At 26.4% G+C, this 21,333-nt stretch overlaps 2 protein-coding genes across 2 annotated transcripts in view; one reads left to right on the plus strand and one right to left on the minus strand.

The window, feature by feature from the left end:
- Nucleotides 1-21,333, plus strand: part of LOC103569979 (guanylate cyclase soluble subunit beta-1) — a 61,761-nt gene that overhangs the window by 7,582 nt on the left and 32,846 nt on the right. The window lies entirely within an intron of this gene.
- The window catches only part of LOC103570076 (head-specific guanylate cyclase), a 29,532-nt gene that overhangs the window by 6,810 nt on the left and 1,389 nt on the right, over nucleotides 1-21,333 (minus strand). The window contains exons 2-4 of the mRNA XM_053742454.1: nucleotides 9,763-9,836; nucleotides 8,025-8,107; nucleotides 887-1,232 (exon numbers count right to left, since the gene is read on the minus strand). Coding sequence (XP_053598429.1) covers nucleotides 887-1,232; nucleotides 8,025-8,107; nucleotides 9,763-9,836 — 503 coding nt within the window. The remainder of the gene's footprint in view (nucleotides 1-886; nucleotides 1,233-8,024; nucleotides 8,108-9,762; nucleotides 9,837-21,333) is intronic.

The raw sequence follows: 21,333 nt of genomic DNA on the forward strand, positions 1-21,333 counted from the left end.
TTTCATTATCAAAGTATTTTACTTTATATATACATATAATATTGTATCATTGCTGATATATAAATATAAATGTATATGATAAATATAAAATAGTATGCATGACAAAATACCATTTGCCAATGAAAAAACACGCGCACGTATTTACGATCTATATGCTTTTACTCAGTATCAACTGATGAAATATATATGATTTGAATTGATAAAATTTAAATTTGAAATTACTAGGCTCACTGTACACGCGTACATACCATGTCAATAGTGTATAAAAAAAATTTATACATATATATAGATGTATACGTTCATATATTGCCGTGTATCTTTACTTGAAACATTTTGACGCTGATACGAAATAAAATTCAATTACAATTGAAATTTAAATTTATAAAAACATGGTATTGAGTTTTATAATATTTTTACATTGCTTTTACATCCCACGTCTTCTATTTATTTCATTTTTTTTCTTCATTCAATCGAATGTTTTTCTGTGTCCAATTACAGCGAAACTGAATTTGCAATTTAAAACAAAAAATTGCGGAGATATAGAGAAAAATGACGCATTGCAAGTTAAAACAAAAAATATGAATCGTTAAAAATCATTTTATTAAAATATATTAAAATATTTTTTAGTTTCATTTTTTTAAATATTTAACGGATTTTAAATTCGAATCTTATCCGTAAGCTTCCGAATGATTAATAAATTTTTTAATTATTCAAAAATTTTAAAAAATTTATCACGAGTTCAAAATTTGAATAAAAAAAAAAATAACAAACATTTTAAAAAAAAACTTTTTCAAATTTTTTTAATCCGCGGCAACTCTTACAATTTGAATTTTTGAATTCATACGAATTATAAATTTGTAATTAAAAATAAAAAATAATTACATACCTAAAGAATTTAGTATTGTATGGATCGGGTAGAATATAAACATCAGCTTTATCATTATAAAATTGTCGTGCAATGCCTTTGAGGCTGCCAACAAGTAAATAAGCAATGGAAGGATGATCAGTCGTAAAATGAAGCTCGACTGCATCCGGAGTTGCAATACACACAAATTCAGCTTCTGTATTTGTACCAGACTGATGTTGTACCACATCATTCACGCCGTCGAGTGTCGTTAGAAATGCTTTCAGGTCATTTCCGAGACATCGAAATGCACGCTCGAGTAGACCAACGCAGGCTGTTGAAATTAATTCCTGACCCAAGTAGTCCAAAATCACATTCACTTCTATATCTGCAAAAACATGGTTTAAATAATATTACAAATTATTATTACCATTTATATAATTATATATAATTATAATTATTAAACATGTTTAAGTCGAATCGAATAAAATAATTTGAATTATCCAAAAGTTTTTTAAATATTTTTAACTTTTCAAATTACTCGATTTTAATCGACAACATTCTCATCAGTTTTAAAATATTCAATTTTTATTCAATGGAGGGTTTAGTTTTCAAAGTAACAAAAACTAATACTTTCGTAGATTCGAGCTTTATTTGCCTCTGACAAAAATTTGAATTATTGGAAAAAGTATTAGAACTTTAAGTCGTTGAAAATAAAATTTTTGAATTATTTGTAAATCTTCAAACTATTTGCTCGGCTTTAATATTTACATATAAATTAAAACTAATTTCGTTTAAAATTCACAATTAAGGATTTTGAATTCATAAAGTAGATGTATATCTAAATATGTGTTAATAATTCTGTTGATAATTAACGCAAATTTAAATAGAAACTGACATGACATAATAAAATTGAATTATTAAACCAGTCAAGCCAGCTAGCTAGCCAGTAGTACGGCTAACAAACTATGGAAATCGATAGTATAGCTGCTCTGGGCTTCTCATTAAATTTCACGTGGTAACTAAACTTCTACCCTCAAACTATGGTTTATAATACCTTTAAAAGTTTATGAAAAAAAAAAAAAAAAAAAAAAAAAAATTTAATAATAATAATAAACTAATAAGCGTGGCACTTAAATTTTTTAAATTTTTTTTGTAAAGAAAATATATGAAAGGGAAACAATAGATAACTTTTGAATTTTATGAGATAAATTCAATTATGTGAACATTAAAGTTTTAGTTAATTAGTTATCAAAGCGCAGGAGAAGGTAATTATTTAATAATAAATACTGCAGACATATTCTTGATGAGGTAATGGCTAGTAAAAATGAATATGAGATCGTAAAGGATTTTATGCTAATATACTTATAATTATGGGCAGTTAATTTATTTACCATAACATATTTTCAATGATATAGTGGATCTAAAAGTACAAACTTTATAGTCCTCGTAAAAAGGATATAAAAGATGTTTTACAGGAAAATGAAGGTTGAAAAATTTATGACATCAATATTGATGGATTTGAAAATTTGTGAAATTATACTGATCGTATGCATACGCTAAAAAATTTTAGTGTGAACATGGTCATGGAAAACTTTACACGGTCTGCTCAGTGTGAAATTTTCTTAGTCAGTTAATCTGTCGTGGAAAATTATCAAATAATTAGGCTGCAGTATTAGTATATCATTATCATTATTAATGTAGATCATTTTTTAAAAAATTTAATAATTATAGCCCTAGCGGATCCGAATTACGGTAAATTTCCGTAATTGCTCGTAAATTACCGCATTTTTGCCGCAAAATCACGCAGTCGCGGCAACTCACGGCAATTTTTCTGAATACGATAATCTACAGTAAAATGCCGTGAAGTTATGGAAAAATTTCGGTAAAATACTGCACGTTTACTGTAAAATACCGGAGTATCCCTGGTGGAAATTTTTCAGACTTTTCTCTGAAAAACTCTGAAGAAGTCTTGAGAACTTTGAAAAAGTCTACACTGGTGTGAACATTTTAATTCCCACGCTCCAAGATTTAACACCGTGTGTCGTGTAACTTTCACACCGGAAGTGTTAAATTTTTTAACACCGAATCATTTACACCATTGAAAACTATTATGAATGAAATTAATATTGGTAAAAGTACTATGGTGTAAACATAAATGAAAATTCAGTATATAGCAGAAAAAAGTCGAAATGGCCGGAAAATTAAGAATTTGTCTTTTTTTGAAAAAAAAAAATTACTAACATTCGTCTAAATAAATTGGGAGGATAAATCATTTTTATAGCATCAACTTTATCAGTATATACTTATAATTTTTCAAAGCGCAACGGATCTCGAGAAACAGGAAGCAACCGGAAAAGGATATCTTTTCACTTTGCCGGGGTTGATATCGCTATTTCAAAGGTCATTTTCTATGAAAAAGGGCGATATCTCTGATTTTCTTATTGTTACAAAAGAAGAGATAGTAAATCTATGTACATTAAATTTTTTCTAAGCCCATCGGATTTCGAAAAACGAGATTTAGTCGTAAAAATATATTTTTTTCATTTTTCTATAAAAATCCGAATTCTTAATTTTATCATTTCAAAATTTTAAATTTTCAGCTCCATTTTTTTTTCCTCTATATTATATTATCTAAGAAAAAAGTGATTACTCACGTAATTGACATTGATGAACATAATGAAATTTCAGTTGGATGATAGGTTTCAAAACTTTTTTAATATTTTTAAAAATATGAATAGTGGGTTGTAATAAAAATTATGATGACCTAAATTTGAGAAAAAAAAAAAAATTATGAAAAGTATGACATTGATTCTTGGGACGCAAAAGATAAATTTTTAATATCATATAATGTAAATAAGATATGACATAGTAAGTATGTAATATTTTCCCAATATATGTGTGGATAAATGAAGACTATGTGGGTAAATATGTGTAATAAGAATGGACCGAAAACGGTTGGCGACGAGCACGTAATATAAAGGCCAGTGATATGACTCTAGTTACTCGTGGCTGAAAACCAACACACGTAAGCTCAGTGAGATGTAGAAGATGTCAAGAGCAGAGATAGGATGAACTAAAAAAAAGGAAGAAGAAGAAGATAAAAAATCCAAGAAGGAAAGAAAAACGCTGATACGAGTACACAGCAGCAAAGAAAGAGAGTATTAGTAGAGTTCTTGATAAAACACACACGTTTTTAAAGCTCTCTTTCTTGCAAACTGCACAGCCTCACGACATACAGGTGGAAGCCAATTTCGCTCCCTAAGACTACACACGGAAAAACTCCATTTCTTTTTATTGACACGGGCGCATTACTAGTGACTTCTTAAAAAAGTGTGCCGTGTGTGAGAGTTATTCGTTGCACATTTACCCCAACTACCTACTCGACCAGCACATCGCGAATTAATAGCGCGCACTTTATTTCCCTGTTAAATTGTTAAACTTTAATGTCTACTTATTTACGATCTATTTTATTTTACGATCCACCTAAATCATCAATTTCTAATAAATATTACAAAAGTTATGTTGGTAATAAAATATACACCGGAAAAATTGTGATAAAAAATTAATAATAGCCAGTTTTCAGTGAAAAATTACTCTTTTGGTAATTCAAATTTATTAGAAAAATAAAATTTTCACCAGACAAATTAATTTAAAAAAAAAAAGTTTATAGATTTTGTGGCCGTCTAGTACAGTCATTTTTGATCAACTTTTTTTTCCGTGAAAATTTATTGTATTTTATTGCTATACACGGAGAGAAAATTAATGGAATGGTTCCAATAAATAATGGGACCTATTCCCATAATATATAGGAACTATTCCCATGTGTGTACAGGAACTTCTACACACACATGGGAAATATTCTCATAAGAATGTCAGCCTTTTCCATAATAGAAAATTCCGACCGGAAATGCCATTTTTTTTTAATTAAAAATTTTTAGTTACGTTTTGTAGAAAGGGTGGGCAAGTTGGACAGTCTGAATAGAGCTGGAAAATTAAAATTTTTCAAAATTTTTTTTTTGCAATCCAGGCCCATTTTACCTCAATCAGATTTTTCCTTCTGAATAAAATTTTTATTTTTACAATTCAAAATCAAGTCATAGTAAAGAGAAACTGATATTTATATAAATTTCTGCTAATAATTATTTTATATTAAAATACTCATTAATTAATTAAATGTAATTTAAAAAATTCAATTGTATAATTAATTCATTTGTAAATTAACAAAGCAGATGTAGCAATTTAAACAGAGTTTATGTCTCTGCGTCTTCATCAAATGTCTCTTTGTTTCAACTTCATATATATATCTTTGTTTTTCTATTATTTCACTCATCAACTAAATTAAACTTTACCAACACTGTCAAAAGTTTACATACATTACAAATACTGAATAAATTATATATTTACACCCAGTAATACAAAGTCTCATACATATAAATTAAAATTTTTATATATTTTTTTATCAGATTAATTATTTTCCCTTGTGTATTAAGTACATTTTTCTTTGTCACCTGTTAGGTGATAATTCTTTATTTTTTTTTTTTTTTTTTCATATCATTCTTTTAGTTTTTAATGAAAAAATATTAATTTAAAGATTTAAAAAAAAAGTAATAGACATAATTCAAAAATATGCGTTTAAATGTAAAGTTGGTAATTAATATTTGCATATATTTTCATTAAAATAAAATTACACGTAGTAACATCATCTTTCAAATACCAACTACGGTGAGAGGTGAAGCTTTAAAGCTTCATCTTATTCATCTCTTATTTGCATATTATATTTTTTTTACCCATATATGTATGAAGTTAAAGAAAAATTTCACATAAAATGCACGTCACGTACTGCGTAAATGTCTCTTGAGTCGTTTGACATAGTGAAAATTGTGTGATAAAATTTTAAATAACCGGAAAAGCATAAATCATTTATTAGTAAATTGTAAAATTATATTTAAATTATTTGTTTAAATCGAGTTGAGGTAAAATGGCCAGGGTAAATAAATAATAAAATTTGTGATTTTATAAAAAGTTTTTTTTAGAAACTAGTGAACTGAATTAAATAAAATAGTTTTAATTAGTATTTTTTAATACGTAATAAATTTTAAGTACTGCAGTAGTACTCCAATTAGCGTTGAGTACAAATACTTTATAATTAGTATACAGTTGTTTATAATTACTACATCTATTCGTACTTACCAAAAGTTTTATGGTAGTTTTAAGCAAACGTGTGTTTTCAAGTGTTATTAATACGAATTTAAATAAATTATAGAAAAAATCTTTAAATAAACTTTTTAAAATTCGCGCCAATATTTCGATAACGACTGGGTGCAGTCATATTTGTCCGTTAAGTGAAAATACCATATATTTTTTAATTTAAATTTTTTTATTCCTAAATTTGAATGAGTGAATGTAGCATCGAACAAATTTAAAATTATTAATAGTGTAAGTAATTAAAAAAATAAAATTTTAAAAAAATGCGCATTTAAAAAATTCAATAATTGAAAAGTGCATTTTTTTTAAATATTTTTTTTTTAATTATTTACTCTATTTACTTATAGTTTTTGTCTGATGTCTGCGATATTACACTCATAATTTAAATCTCTCTTTTTTTTTTTTTTTTATAATTGATAAAAAAAAATTTGGTGTGAAATAAAACAGTAGCGAAGTGAAATCTTGAATAATCTGGCTTTCAAGACCAAGTGAGCCGATACTCTTATCAGATTTTTTCAGGACTAAAGACGGTATTATATCACCCCAAAATTGATTGTGATTCTCTCCCGATGAACTTTTATTTCCGGGCAGTTTTATTGGAAATACACTAGAAAACTGATAAATTTTTTGACTTTCCTTTTAAAAATTTTTTAAATAAACTTTTACTTTGTCTCAAAATTCTCCAGTTTTTAAATTTTAATAATTATTTTAAATTCCTGAGCTTCAATGCGAAAATAATAAAAACTCAGTGGCAAAAAAATTTGCATAAAAAATTCAAGATTTTATCTTTCATGTCATACATATTTATACAAAGTTATTAAATTATAAAAATTTATATAACATATTACATATAAATAAATTTTCTCAGTAATAAAGAAATAAAAATTCCATTTTTTATATTCTAGATAAACTTTTTTTTAAAAAAAAAAATTCTTTTTTTTTTCTTATAATATAAGCATAACAGTAAAGTGAATTCGTTTTTCCTATAAGCGCTTATATTTTTTCCTGTACCCATGCCTAAGAAAAAGATCCGTATACCAGATATTGTATTACTTTCGAGGGTCTTTCAAAAGGTTTTTTGCAAAGAAGATAAAATGCTTGAGAAAAGCTCAGATAAGAGATATAATTAATAATAACAAAATATATATTTTTAAAGAAAAATGATAAAAAAATAAATTAGTCTATCGGTTTTACAGAAAAAAAAAAAAAATCTAAAGCTAAAGGATTAAATTTTAACTTTGACATAAATAGCATGTTAGTTATTGTTACACCAGAGTGTTTCATTATTTTTACAATTTTAATTTTTTTTTTATTTCCTCATTCGTTTTATTTTATTTTTCGGTCGTTCTTTTCGACACAAAGAAACGAGTGTAAAAGAAAAACAAAAATTCTTTGTGCACGACCAAAGAAAAGTTCATCATACATACGGAGCGAAAAAGTAGTCACTCGGCTCTGTATTCTTTGCTTTTCACTTTAATATTTTCTTTTTTTTTTTATAACTTATCCTCGGGCATTTTGTCGACAAACCTTCTGACACTTTTTTTGTTCTGTTTCATAGATAAAAAAAATATTTTAAATATATGGATCCAATTGTGATAAATTTTTTAGATATTTTTCCTTTTATAGATCAATTTACGTTTTTTTTTTTTTTATAGATATTAAAATATGTAAATATGTTTGATAAGGTCTTTTGTGGATGGAAGGATAAAGAAATTTAATTTTAAATTAATAAAAATATCAAGCTTACTAAATAATAAATAAATATTATTTATCTTTTGTAAAATAAATATTTAAGACGTTAACATTAGTCAACGTTAAATAGGAATGTCGTGATCCCACTTGCTTAGAATTTATACTGGAATTACTTTACGCAAATCCTCTACACAATACGACACGAGAGGCTTTATTAATATTAAGTTTCGCTATATATATACTTAATATGAGAAATGAAACAATCTGATAGGAGACTTACCGCAATCGTAGTTTAGGGTCTCATAAATGTCCTCAAGCAAATTGTAGTTCTCTTCGCAGTCAACATTATAAAGTAATTTCTCTCTGCGAAAATAAACAAATTTATTTATTTTTATATATATTCTTTACATAAAATCTTGATAAATTTATTTCTGATGTCATCAAATTTAGAAAAAAAAAAAATTTTCATTTAGAATTTTTAATTGTGACTTTAAATTTAATCCTACGGGGTAACAAACAGTGCCAGAAAAATCTCAATTTTTTTTTTACTTTTTTCTGCTATTGGGAAAAAATTTGAGTGTAAATCTGTCGATAGTCGAAAGTTGAGAATTTCTGTAAGAAAAGAAAGTTAATGAGCTTTACACTATTTTTTTACTGAAGGTAATTTTCAATAAAAAAAAAAAAAAAAAAAAAAAAAAAACAGGATTTTTGTGCAAAATCATTCAAAAAAATGGTAACAGATTGACGGAAAAATTGGGGCAGAAAATCATCGAAATTAGAGCTTGAGATCAAGAAGAAAAATTTAATATGTATACTGTAAAAAATTTCCCCAGTGAAGACGGAGTGGATGATTTTTTATTTATTTAATTCCCTGGGAGTGAATTTCACTCTGAAGGATGTTTCGGAAAATATTAATTGCAAAAAAAATTAGTAATATAGTGAGCTTAGGTCTTTGATATTTCGATATTTATATTGAGTACGGAAATAATTACGAGCTCTCTGAACATATATTCACGCGAAATTATTTTTAAAAATTATAAGCAGCTGATAATAAAATTTTTACAAATATAATTCCACTGAGTCACAAACTGTCATATGACTTACATCAACCATACCACGTGATAACATTTCATATTGTACCGAAATATAAAATATTCCCATAAAAACTATGTCACTATAGCTATTCAATAATTTAATATCTTCACTATGTATTATATATATGAAATTATAATTTAGTGAGTTACTAAAACATTTTATAAATTAAAAGCATAATATTTTAAGTTTAATTATTAATATCTCAATGAATTATTTATTTAAATAATTATGTTTATAATTAACAGCTGTTTCTATTAAATATTAATTTATTTAAGTATTAAAACTCCGGACCGGGTGAATGCGGATTTAAATAAAATCCGCGACACTCCGAAACACTCCGCCCATAAAAAAATCCCTATTCACTCCGAATGCAGAGTGATTTTTTTTTAAACTCCGGAACTCTGACAAAGTGAATTTGGATTTAAATAAAATCCATATTCACTCCCAATTTTTTACAGTATATATATTTATTTATTTATTTATATGTAGAAAATATATATAAAGGTCAAGTGAATAATGTTTGGTGTTCCACAAGCCAGAACGAAATTGTACGAAAGCTTTCGAGATTGATTGGTGAGCTCTTGCGTGACCTGCTCTCTCAAAGTTGTAAATGCCGTAGCTCCAATCACGCTAGTGTAGTCGAGTATATTCTCGTGTATAGTTTAACGAATAGGGCAGATACATTTTGTCCAAGTGAACTTCGATCAATCGAACCGCTGATACAAAAAAAAATCACAAACAAAATAATAAATATTAGACAGCAAAGAATATTGCTTTTTTTTTTTAACCATAAATCATGTCTATTAATCTCCGGTCTATAAGTTAACAACAATAGTAATTTGTATATTTTTGTAGAGGGAAAAAATTTCTAGCTACTTGGTAAATTAATAAAACAGTAATGAAATATAAAAAATGATACTTACAGTGACGTGGAAGTTGAAAGTGGAACTTCACCCTGACTCAAAAGAGCACTTAAGGCGACAGCTATTACTTCATTCTAAAAAAAGACATAAAGAATAAAGTGTAAGATTCATTTTTTTAATAAATTACATGATTGATAGACCAAATAAATCAATATCCAACAATTGGAACAAATCGTTAGATATTAATGGCACTCCTTTTTTTTTTTTTTTTTTGTATATTTTTATTTTTATTTATTCGCGGAAATTTTTTTATCGAGCTTTAACTCACTAATGACTCGGCTGTTTCGTTCAATACGCGAGTTAAAATTCACACAATGACTTTTATATTTTTGTTTTTATTTATTATTTAAATTAAAAACAATTTTACTCCTTGTTAAGCTAAAATTAAACCTCGAAAATATTTAAATCAATATTTCAATTTTATCGGGTTACAGAAATCATTAATTGAATTAAAATTACAGTAGAGTATTATATTGCAATTAATATTTTTTTCGTGCACACAGATGTGATCCAAAATAAGTTTGTATTTGATCATTATACTGTACTTGCACAGGTAAAAAAACATATAAAGAAAAATGTTGGGGTAACGCTAATTGCCACTGAAATAAATACAGTCTTATCACAGACGACTTTTAGTATACTGAAAAATTCATATTGTTGTCTGAAACTAATTTTGGTGAGGTACAACAGAAGAGTCTAAAGCAAACACATAAAAAAAAAATGTTATAATAAAAATAAATTTGGGAAGCCCGTTTCCATTTAGTTTCAGCACAATAACAAGGCCATAAATCACGTGAGATTATCCCTAGCAAGATGATCAAAAACACCACAATAACACGGTAATCATCCGGGTTATTTAATTGTTTTTTACTTCTACTTCTTTATTAATGACCCTAATTTATAAAACGTATATGTACAGCAGGATACGACAGAATACCTAACCGTGTAATTAATCCTTGCGGCTCTAAACACTGAATACAATTAATTTTTATCTTCTTGCAAAATCCGTCATAATTTTACAATAACTTTAATAAAGAGTTTTTTTTTTCAACGCGATACCCAAATTTTTTTTTTAAAGACTTAATTCCTCTCCGGGATTTTATTTCATATATTCACTGAATTTATAAGGAATTATTAATATTTGACATAAAAAAAATAGTTTTTTGTTTTTATTCTTCAGTGTCCCATTTCACCCCGAGTATCTAATTCAGTTTAAAAATTCATATTAATTTAAAAAAAAAATTCCAAAATTTTAATAAATTATAATTTTTTTTACACAAAATTTTTACGCCCCGTTTTACCCCCTTTTTAAAAATTCCTCTACATGCTTCTATTTCATATATATTCACTGAATCTATAACGGCTTATCAATATTTGATATAAAAAAAAAAATACTTTTTTTGAGCAGAGTAAAAAAATGTTTCTTTCATTTCTCGTCGTCCCATTTTACCCCGAGTATCTAAATCGGTTTAAAAATTTATATTAATTTAAAAAAAAATTCAAAAATTTTAATAAATTATAATTTTTTTTACACAAAATTTTTACGGCCCATTTTACCCCAGATATTTTTTTATAAAAAAGCAAAAAAAATTTTTTTTATTACATATCTAGTTAGAGTATTCCGTCATGTCCCAACGTTTCTTATATACATATTTATTTAAACATATATTATATTTATTTACTTTCCCGCCATTTTATAAAAAAAATTTTAAAATAAATTTAAAAAAATATATTTAATGACTTAAGTCAATAAGTCATAAAGAACGTGCTTTATTATTTAAAATATACGTTTTTAAAGTACAATAAATATCCCAAACAATATTTACGTGCATGTTGTCTCGCGAGACGGCGCCATTGGATTTTTAAAAGTTTAAAAATACATAAGATCCTTGGCCCATTTACGTTATATTTATTATCATTAATCACAATTGCAATTATTTATCAGTACTATTATGTATTTAATTGTTTGAACAATATAATTTTATGACAATAAATTAACAGTGTTGATAATTGATACTAAATATAATTAATATTGATAATAATGATGATGATGATGATGATGGTGATGATGTTAATGATAATTATAATTATCATCGCGGGTTGTAGTAAAAACAATCGATATGAAGCTTTAATAAATTCACTCGTCCGAGATCGAGCGTCATCGTGGCATGTCGTTGAATCTATTACCCACAGAACGCACACCTGACAACTGGGTCAGGAATTAGTAGAATCCGTTTCTCGGGAGTCAGCATTAATGTAAAAGAGCCATCGTGCAAATGTCTCGATGCTTGGGTAAGGGATGCTGCAGATCGGTGCACTACAAGAGCGACCAAGAGAGAAAAAGAGACTAAATATCACCAGAGATATGTCCTCCTACGGCAAAGTTCTACTACTCAACTCGATGTACTCATTCATTATGTAGTCATTCTATTTTACTCCTGTACTTTACAATTTAAAGAGTATTCATTAGCATTTATATATATATATATATATATATATATATATATATATATATATATATATATATATATATATATATATATATATATATGTAGAGATGATTTTTTTTTAAAATAAAACAAATATATATATATATATATATATATATATATATATATATATATATATATATATATATATATATATATATATATATACATGTATATTGATGATTTTGTTTTGATATTTTTTGCTATAAAAATTCACTTTTGTCTAGAAAATCGCGATCTCTAATATCGAAGCTTGAAAAGTATCAACATTTTCTCAAATGATGATCAAAATAGAAGTTTAAATAATGTACGCTCATATAAATTATATATATATTTTTCATAAAAAAAATCGATTATTATATTTTTAGTTCGATTAATATTGCGATACGTCTATTTTCACAACACATTTGAATTTAAATGAAAAAAAAAGTTGCGGTGCCTCTTTTTTTTTTGTGAAAAATTTTAGTCTTTATATCAGGGATTGTCTAAATGATTATTTTTCATAGGTGATTCTGTGCAATTTCCAGATACTAGTTAGAAAAAATATTTTTATCATTTAAGTAACTTTGGCAAAAATACTATATATATTAGATATAGAATTGATTTTTAGATAAAAAAAATTTTTAACTTCCTTTTTTTCGCAGAAATGGAGGATTTTCTGAAATGAAGTTAGATAATTTGCTAATTAGAACGTCGATATATTTATTATAAATTTATTACTGACATATTATTTCATTAGTTGGGTATTGGTAGCACTCACCAAAGGCTCATGAACACATTATCACTGATATCAACTTACAGCGAAAAGAATAATTTTTTATTTGAATATTTCTGTCGAAATTTTCTGTCTTTTTGTAATTATTTAAAAAAAAAAAAAAAAAAAAAAAAAAAAAAAAAAAATTGAACCTTGTGATTTTAAATTAATAATAAAAAGTCATATTTTTTCTTTAGTAATTCGAACAATTAAAATTATTATGTTATTTATGCTCGAGTTAAAACTAAATGTTACTTTTACCCTAGTGTACTATCATATTCACGAAAGTGGTCTTGGTTTATTGTGCCCAAACGTGAGATGCAAGTAAGTTTGAAATTTGTCGTATGAGAAACTTGATTTAACGCCGTTTGCCCAACTAATAAAGTTTATTTGTCGTATTTGATGATCAATACTATTTACTTGCTCTGTAAAACTCACTTAGTAAAACTTTTAATTGCAAGGGCCATTAAATCTCAGTGAGATAAGAAATTAAAAATAAACTCTTTTTGATGCTTAGACTCATTTTTAAAAAAACTTTTAATAAAAAATATCGTAATAATTTACTCTTTGCCCGGTACTATGATTTGTTATCTTTAAAAAAAAAGATTTCAAGCGGTTGTTACATTCGTTTGACAGTTTTGTGATTTATTGAACAAAAAAATGAAAATACGAAATATCGCATACAATGTATATATATATATATATATATATATATATATATATATATACATATATTTTTTTATTACTTCTTCTTATCCATTTTCATCTTAAACATTTTTTCTCTCGCTCCACGGTTATCATTTTAGTTTATTTCGTTTTATTTTTTATTTTTTTTCTATTACACGATTCGACGAGTACGAGGCTAAATAAAAAAGAACTAAAAGTATGCCAGTGTAGTAAAACTTTTGACATTTCTATTTCGATGTTATACCGTGACCCAATTTATTATTCGATAAAAGATCAAAAATTATTTATATTAATTATTAATTGATATTTTACCTTCTTATTTATCACAAACTATAAAAAGCTTATTGATATTTCGTTTACTTTTAATTTTATGAAATTAAGAAAAAAAAAGTAAATAAAATCAAACAACAAAATTTCATATATAAAATTATGAGAATACTTCTTATACATGTATAGAAAATCTGTTTTAAATCGATATGGTTCCATAGAGATTTATGGGGATGGTCTTTATACCCCATGGACATATTCCCCATGTAAGAGGAGAAACCATTCCTCAAAATTACGAGACTTTTGAAGAATATCTCATAGATATCATTCTTAAAAACTAGCAGAACCATCCCTGATATTAATAGGAACCATCCTGAGCATTATGGGTATCATTATACGATATTATATGGGAGCCATTCTTAAAAAATATGGGAATTATTCCTATAATATTTTACAGGAACCATTCTCATAATCATCATAGGAACCATCCTTAAAATGTATGGGGGATGTTTGTGAAAATTATGGGAACTAGTTCTATGATTTTTTACAGGAACCATCCTTATAACCACTATAGGAACCATCCTTACAATATTATATGAGGACTGCTATTAAAGTTATGGGAACCATTCCCATAAATTTCTAGGAACCATTCTGATAATCATTATAAGAACCATCTTTATAATCTCTATAGGAACCATCCTTACAATATTATATGAATACTGTTATTAAAGTTATGGGAACCATGCTCATAAATTTCTAGGAACCATTCTGATAGTCATTATAAGAACCATCGTTATAATCACTGTAGGAACCATCCTTAAAATATTATATGAAGACTGTTATTAAAGTTATAGGAACCATGCTCATAAATTTCTAGGAACCATTCTCATAATCATCATAGGAACCATCCTTAAAATGTATGGGGGATGTTTGTGAAAAATATGGGAACTAGTTCTATGATTTTTTACAGGAACCATCCTTATAACCACTATAAGAACCATCCTTACAATATTATATGAGGAATGCTATTAAAGTTATGGGAACCATTCCCATAAATTTCTAGGAACCATTCTGATAATCATTATAAGAACCATCTTTATAATCTCTATAGGAACCATCCTTACAATATTATATGAGGACTGTTATAAAAGTTATGGGAACCATTTCCATAAAATCCTAGGAACCATTCTGATAATCATTATAAGAACCATCTTTATAATCACAATAGGAACCATCCTTACAATATTATATAAGTAATGATATTAAAAATTATGGGAACCATTCCTATAATATTTTACAGGATTCTTCTTATAGCCATCACAGGAACCATCCTTAAAATATATGGGGGGTCAAAATTATGGGAACCATTCCCATAAATTTTTGGAAAAAGTCCTAATTTTTTACAGGAACTATTCTTATAATCATTATGGAACCATCCTTACAATGTATGGGGGCTGTTCTTAAAAATCATGGGAACCATTTTTATAAATTTTTAGGAACAGTCCTTAGGATTATATTTATAATAATATTTTACTCAATATACAAGAACGATCCCTATAAAATAATTTAATACCCTCTAAGAATAATTCCCATAACTTATAGGAACCATTCCATTAATTACTTCTCCCGAGGTAAGAGCTGTAAATGCGTGAGCGGATTATAATGGTTGAATTATTACAAAAGAATGAATTTATCGGGTTCATAATACGCTTACACACCACATGGAGGATGAAATATTGTTGTTTGCAACAAGCGTCAAATTTCCATAAACCATAACGTCCAACAACACCAGCAGGAACAACTAACGTAGCGTTAGCTTCAGGCACTTGACGTTATGATTTATTTATGTTTGATGACATTAAATGTTCCAAGGCTGCATGGGCTGGATCCTGCCTATAATTTTATACTCATTTATCATTCAAATATATATTAAATATATGTCCACGCATTAGTACAATTTATTATTACAATTTTTGTGATTTAAAACAAATTAATTATATAGAAATAATTAACTATTAGATTCATCATACGATATACTATATTATAATAATCATGATCATTAAAAAAAAAGTTTAATGGTAATGAGATCTATAAAAATAAATAATTAAATTGAACAAAAAAACTTGGAATTGGACTCGTACCAACTTTTTGTGGGCCGCTCGTTCCACTCAGTTGTTAAATTTTTTAAATTTTAACTTCACTTGTTCTATTTCATTACAAAGATACTTGTGACTTTTAAAATTTATTTATATTATAAAAATGAATGCCCAGATTATTCGACAAAATTATAACTCAGTTCAAATCCTTGTTTAAGTTTTAGATCATCAAATTACTGAGGTACCATATAATAGCTTTGAATAAATAAAAAACATTTTGAAAATTTTACTCTCTTTTGTGATGAAAAAAACTGAACAATAATAAAAATGTGTTGATCTTAAACATCATGACTCATAAGAGAGCAAACGGCTTTTTAGGGTAAAGTGCACTTTGCTTTCTCAACGTCAGGACTCTCATCGCGTTTGATGTCTCACCAAAAAAACATACACGGGTATAAACTAACCTGTTGACTCAAAAACATTGCTTACGTCAAAATTATTTGCACTACCTTTTTTTTTTATTTCTTCTCTCTCAATTATACTCAGTACAAGATTTTTCTTCCCTCAATATCAAATTAACAAGTTTAATTTTTATTCTTTTAGAATTTTTTTTTTTATCTTCCTAATTTTTAAATATATTTTATGCCTATTGAAAAAAGCTCATCTGTATAGAAATATATCTGGAAAAAATTTATATAATATATATAATAACTTTTTGAGCAAATATATTGACATATATGTTGAAAATATATTTTGTCATATTTGTATTTATACAAAATTTATTAAATTTTTTTTTGTAGAAATTTTTGAAAATTTTAGCTGCTAATTCTTAGCTTTTAGTTCAAAATAATAAGTTTTGTATTTTTCAAAAATTTTTTTAGGTGTTTGAAATTATGAATTTTCAAAATAAATCAAATGAAAATTTTCGAGAATTTTAAAAAAAACTAAAGGCTGAAAATTAACACAGCTCTTTTCAATATGCAAAAAGTCATATTAAAAAATTAGACGAATCAAAGATTGAAAAAAAAAAAAAAAAAAAAAAAAAAAACTCGTTGGTTTCCTGTGAAATGACTGATATACATATATAAATATATATTGAAAAAAATTGACATTCAATCATCTGACAATTATTTCTCTATCTATCTTTATCGTCACAGACACATGTCTCTCATATATTTTTTTTTATTAGTAGCGTAAAAATAAAAAAATCGGAGGATTTTCAGCGGCTGTAGCAGCTGACAATACTGTAATCTATTTCACTTGTTTTTTATCTTTTCATTAAAAAATTTTTCTACTTTATCTTTTCCATTTACAGTTAACAGAGTTGCATAAAATACTGTAAAAAAAAAAAAAAAAAAAAAAAAAAAAAATGCGCGGAATTAATTTTATCCTTTATTTTTAGAGTAGTGTGAAAAAAGTCATCCGAAGAATTTTATTAATCAACGGCAAGATATCTCGCGACGGATTCATCTGTCTTTAAAACTCTATAGTACTAGGCGTCGTTGAAAATTTAACTACTCGGTAATTTAATTAACTACTTCGTAAACTTATCTCTGAGAGTAATTTAAACAAATTTTTTTTTCACTCTTTATTATTTATTATTATAATTATTATTATTATTATTATTATGCGAAGTAGATAAGAAAAAGTAAAAAAAAAAATTTACGGAAGGAAATGTTAAATTCATTGAAGTGATGAAAAATATGATATTTAAAAAGTATAAAAAACCTCGAAATATCGATTGCGGTGTCTAGGTAAACCCAATAACTCTCTAGCACTTCCAAGTAATTTAATCGCTGCGATACTCAACGAGATTTTCTCTCCCCCGTTTTAGGATCCGCGGGGATGTTATCGGAGCTTTAGTAAGACGAATGTGCCACACACTGTCGTAAACTTGTCGTAACTTATTCTTCTAACTCGTACACAATATTTAAAAAATATGATAAAATAATACGGCATATTGAATCAAATTAGACCCAACGGATAAACGGATAAAGATATAAATTTTTTTTCAACAAGTACTATTGTTTGATCCATTAAAATTGACTTTAAATTCCTTTTTTAAGACCATTTTATTCGACCGATTACCTTTCAATTGAATTATGGATTTAACTATTAGGTATCTGAGCATTCATATTAAAAAAAAACTTTTTCATGAAATTTATTATTATATTTTTTTAATGATGCAGATATACGGTCTCAATTATTTTCGAGAATAAAAACCGATAGAAAGAGACGTCAAATTTTTTATTTCTCAGCGAATTGATAAAAAAAAATTATTAAATTCACTAAAAATAAATATTGAAAAAAAACATACAAATAAAATTCCCCCGGGGAGTTTGATATTTTTTTAAAAAAACAAGACATTTGTTAATAAAAATTTCAAAAAAATTTTTAAGGGGGACCACTAGTATGACCGCCTGAAAAAACGATATTTTTGGTAATTTTTTTAAAGAAAACTACTGTATGGAATGTTTTTATGTTTTGAGGATATATTTGTGGATATATAATCAATGCAAGATAAAATTTTTGGACAAAAAAATTCAAAATTCAGCGAGCTATTCACAATCTCCCAACGCTCAAAAAAAAAGTCCCCCCACTGCTGCAGTGATAGCGACCTCATAGTGCCGGAAATCAAAAAAACCAAAAAGTTTATTAAACTACAAGGTATTTTCCGTACGACGACCCTCGGGCTAAAAAAAAAATTTTAATTTAACAAAATGGCGGAATTTTAAAAAAAAAATTTCAAATTTCGCGCGGTTTGATGATTTTTGGCCTGGAAAAATTACATTTTTGATTCGATCGGAAAACTGGAGGTTCATGGTACGTAGAAACATATATAAAAGAAACTGCAATTCGAATCAAATCGATCGGATGATTTGTCTTCGAGTCATAAATGCAATTTTAAAAAATGTATTTTTGAGAACCGATAAGCGGCTGCTCTTGCAGCTGTAACTCAAAAGAACTATTCGATTATGCACTAGAAGTAATATGTTATTTTAGAAGCTATAGACTATCGAACTGCAAAAAAAACTAATTTTTCAAAATTTCACACTAGTACCCCTCTTAAGCTGAAAATTTGTGACCATACTTATCAATATCATAATTACTATCTTTTTTTCAGTTGAAATGAAAACAATTTTTTTTTCTCTTCATATAAAAACATTACGTCTTTTGATTCACTAATCCGAATACCATTTCAAAGTGAAAGAAGTATATATTAGCCGTTGAATATTCAACTTGTCATCCGGCATGGTCACTACAAGAACACAAGTAATAAAAGTTATGCTTGAGTAACTTTTTTATAAATTTTATTTTATGCTTCACTTTGACCTAAATCGGTCAAAAAGTTTATGTATTTACATGCTTTGTAAAAGTTGCTTCATATATTTTTCCAAAAGTTCACTAAAATTTTTATAAAATAACTCTTTCCTCTTTTGTTTAAACAAACATACATACATACACATATACATTTATATAAATGGATGTTTACAAATACATAAAGATATAAAAATAAAATAAATTTTTTTCTACAATATCTTTATGATTGTTGTGAGATTAAAAAGCCGATTTGGCCAAAAGCTCACGATTTATTTTATTTTTATGTACACGTATATATTTTTAGCAGCTGTTTGTATACCTATATATATATGAACATAAACAAAGGATGTAAAAGATAAACATCTAGTATTTCGAGTGAACAAATAGAACAAGTTGTCTCGATATATATTTGAGTAATTGTTAAATTTTAATTATAAATTTAAATTAATAATTAAAACTCAACAATACAAATTTCAATCAATATGAATTCAAAATATTTTTAATTAGAATTTTTAAAAAAATAAAAAAAGGAGTAACTGTTTTATTGGACTGCGGAAAAATGAAATGAATGAGAGGATTTTTTTTTTTTTATTTCCGGCGAATGAAATAGCAAACAATTGTTATAATAGTGAATAGATAAGAGAGAAAGCGCAAAGTCACATTTACGTACGATGATGATTAATACCCGTGACTTATTCTTAGTATACTACTGTCTTATTATTCCTGTTCTTATATAAACTTTCTGAAGCTTTCATCAAAGATCTCTAATTATACAAGATAAACTTAATTATCTGGAATCATAAAATTTCAATTTGCCATAACTTGGAAAAGTTTAAATTAAACTTGTTATCATTATGATGTTTATTTATGTCAAAAAAAATGCAAGATAATATTTCATTCCACTAGTGCACGGAGATACTTTTTTGGTAAATACTATCATCCAAGTATTGTAAAAAGCACAAAGATATTTAAATAATAACGAATACTATTTGTTGTTATTATAAATACGATATGAATAATAAAATTTACCAGGTGTATAGTGATTTTTACTTTCTGTTATGTTGCCATACAATTGTAACCTTTACTATCAACTGTTATAAAATTAAATATCTGAATAATAAACTGTAACATTAAAGATGATAAATCCTAAAACCGAGCGATCCTACGATTTACAATCTAGATGCTTACAATTACCATCAAAAGTTGTTAAAGTTAACAATCTTATGATAACAACTACACACTAAAGACAAACACTCAATTCTTTAATAATAATTATAATCATAATGATAATACACGCACACACTCGCACACATGTGCACACACGCATACGCACACACATACACGCGCACGCACAGACATATATTTATATATTATTATTAAAAAGATGAGTGTTGGTCTTTACTGTGTAGTTTTTATGATGGGATTGGTAAGTTTAAGTACTTTTGATGGTAAATCTATCGATCTAGATCATAAATTGTACGATCGCTCGATGTTAAGAGTCATCATCTTATATTGTATTGACTATAATATTTAAATTATTATATTTATCATGACTTTTACAAATTTAATTAGCATCCAAGATAGTAGAATCTACAAAACAAGTATTGCTAGCGCTAATATAAAATTCTCTCCGTGTATTTATTATTTGTAAAAAAAATTAAACATCGTTTTTAAATATTTATAGTCTACAAACTCTAGTTTATATAGTGCTACTAATTAAATTCCTCTAATTATATTTTTTTTAGAGTGCTCAATTTAAATATGTCGTTGAAAAAAATTATGTCATGCTCTTGACGAATCCGAGATTGTAACCGTAGAAAAAAAAATATCATTTTTAAATTTTTCATTTTATTCTACTGTAACTTTAAACAACTCTGGGTTTTTTTGTCTTAATAATATTTTTATGGTCAAACTTTATAATCCTTTCTTTTCAGAACTAAAATTAAATAGAATTTTT

Source organism: Microplitis demolitor, chromosome 10 (assembly GCF_026212275.2).
Source record: "Microplitis demolitor isolate Queensland-Clemson2020A chromosome 10, iyMicDemo2.1a, whole genome shotgun sequence".
NCBI classification, from domain to species: domain Eukaryota; kingdom Metazoa; phylum Arthropoda; class Insecta; order Hymenoptera; family Braconidae; genus Microplitis; species Microplitis demolitor.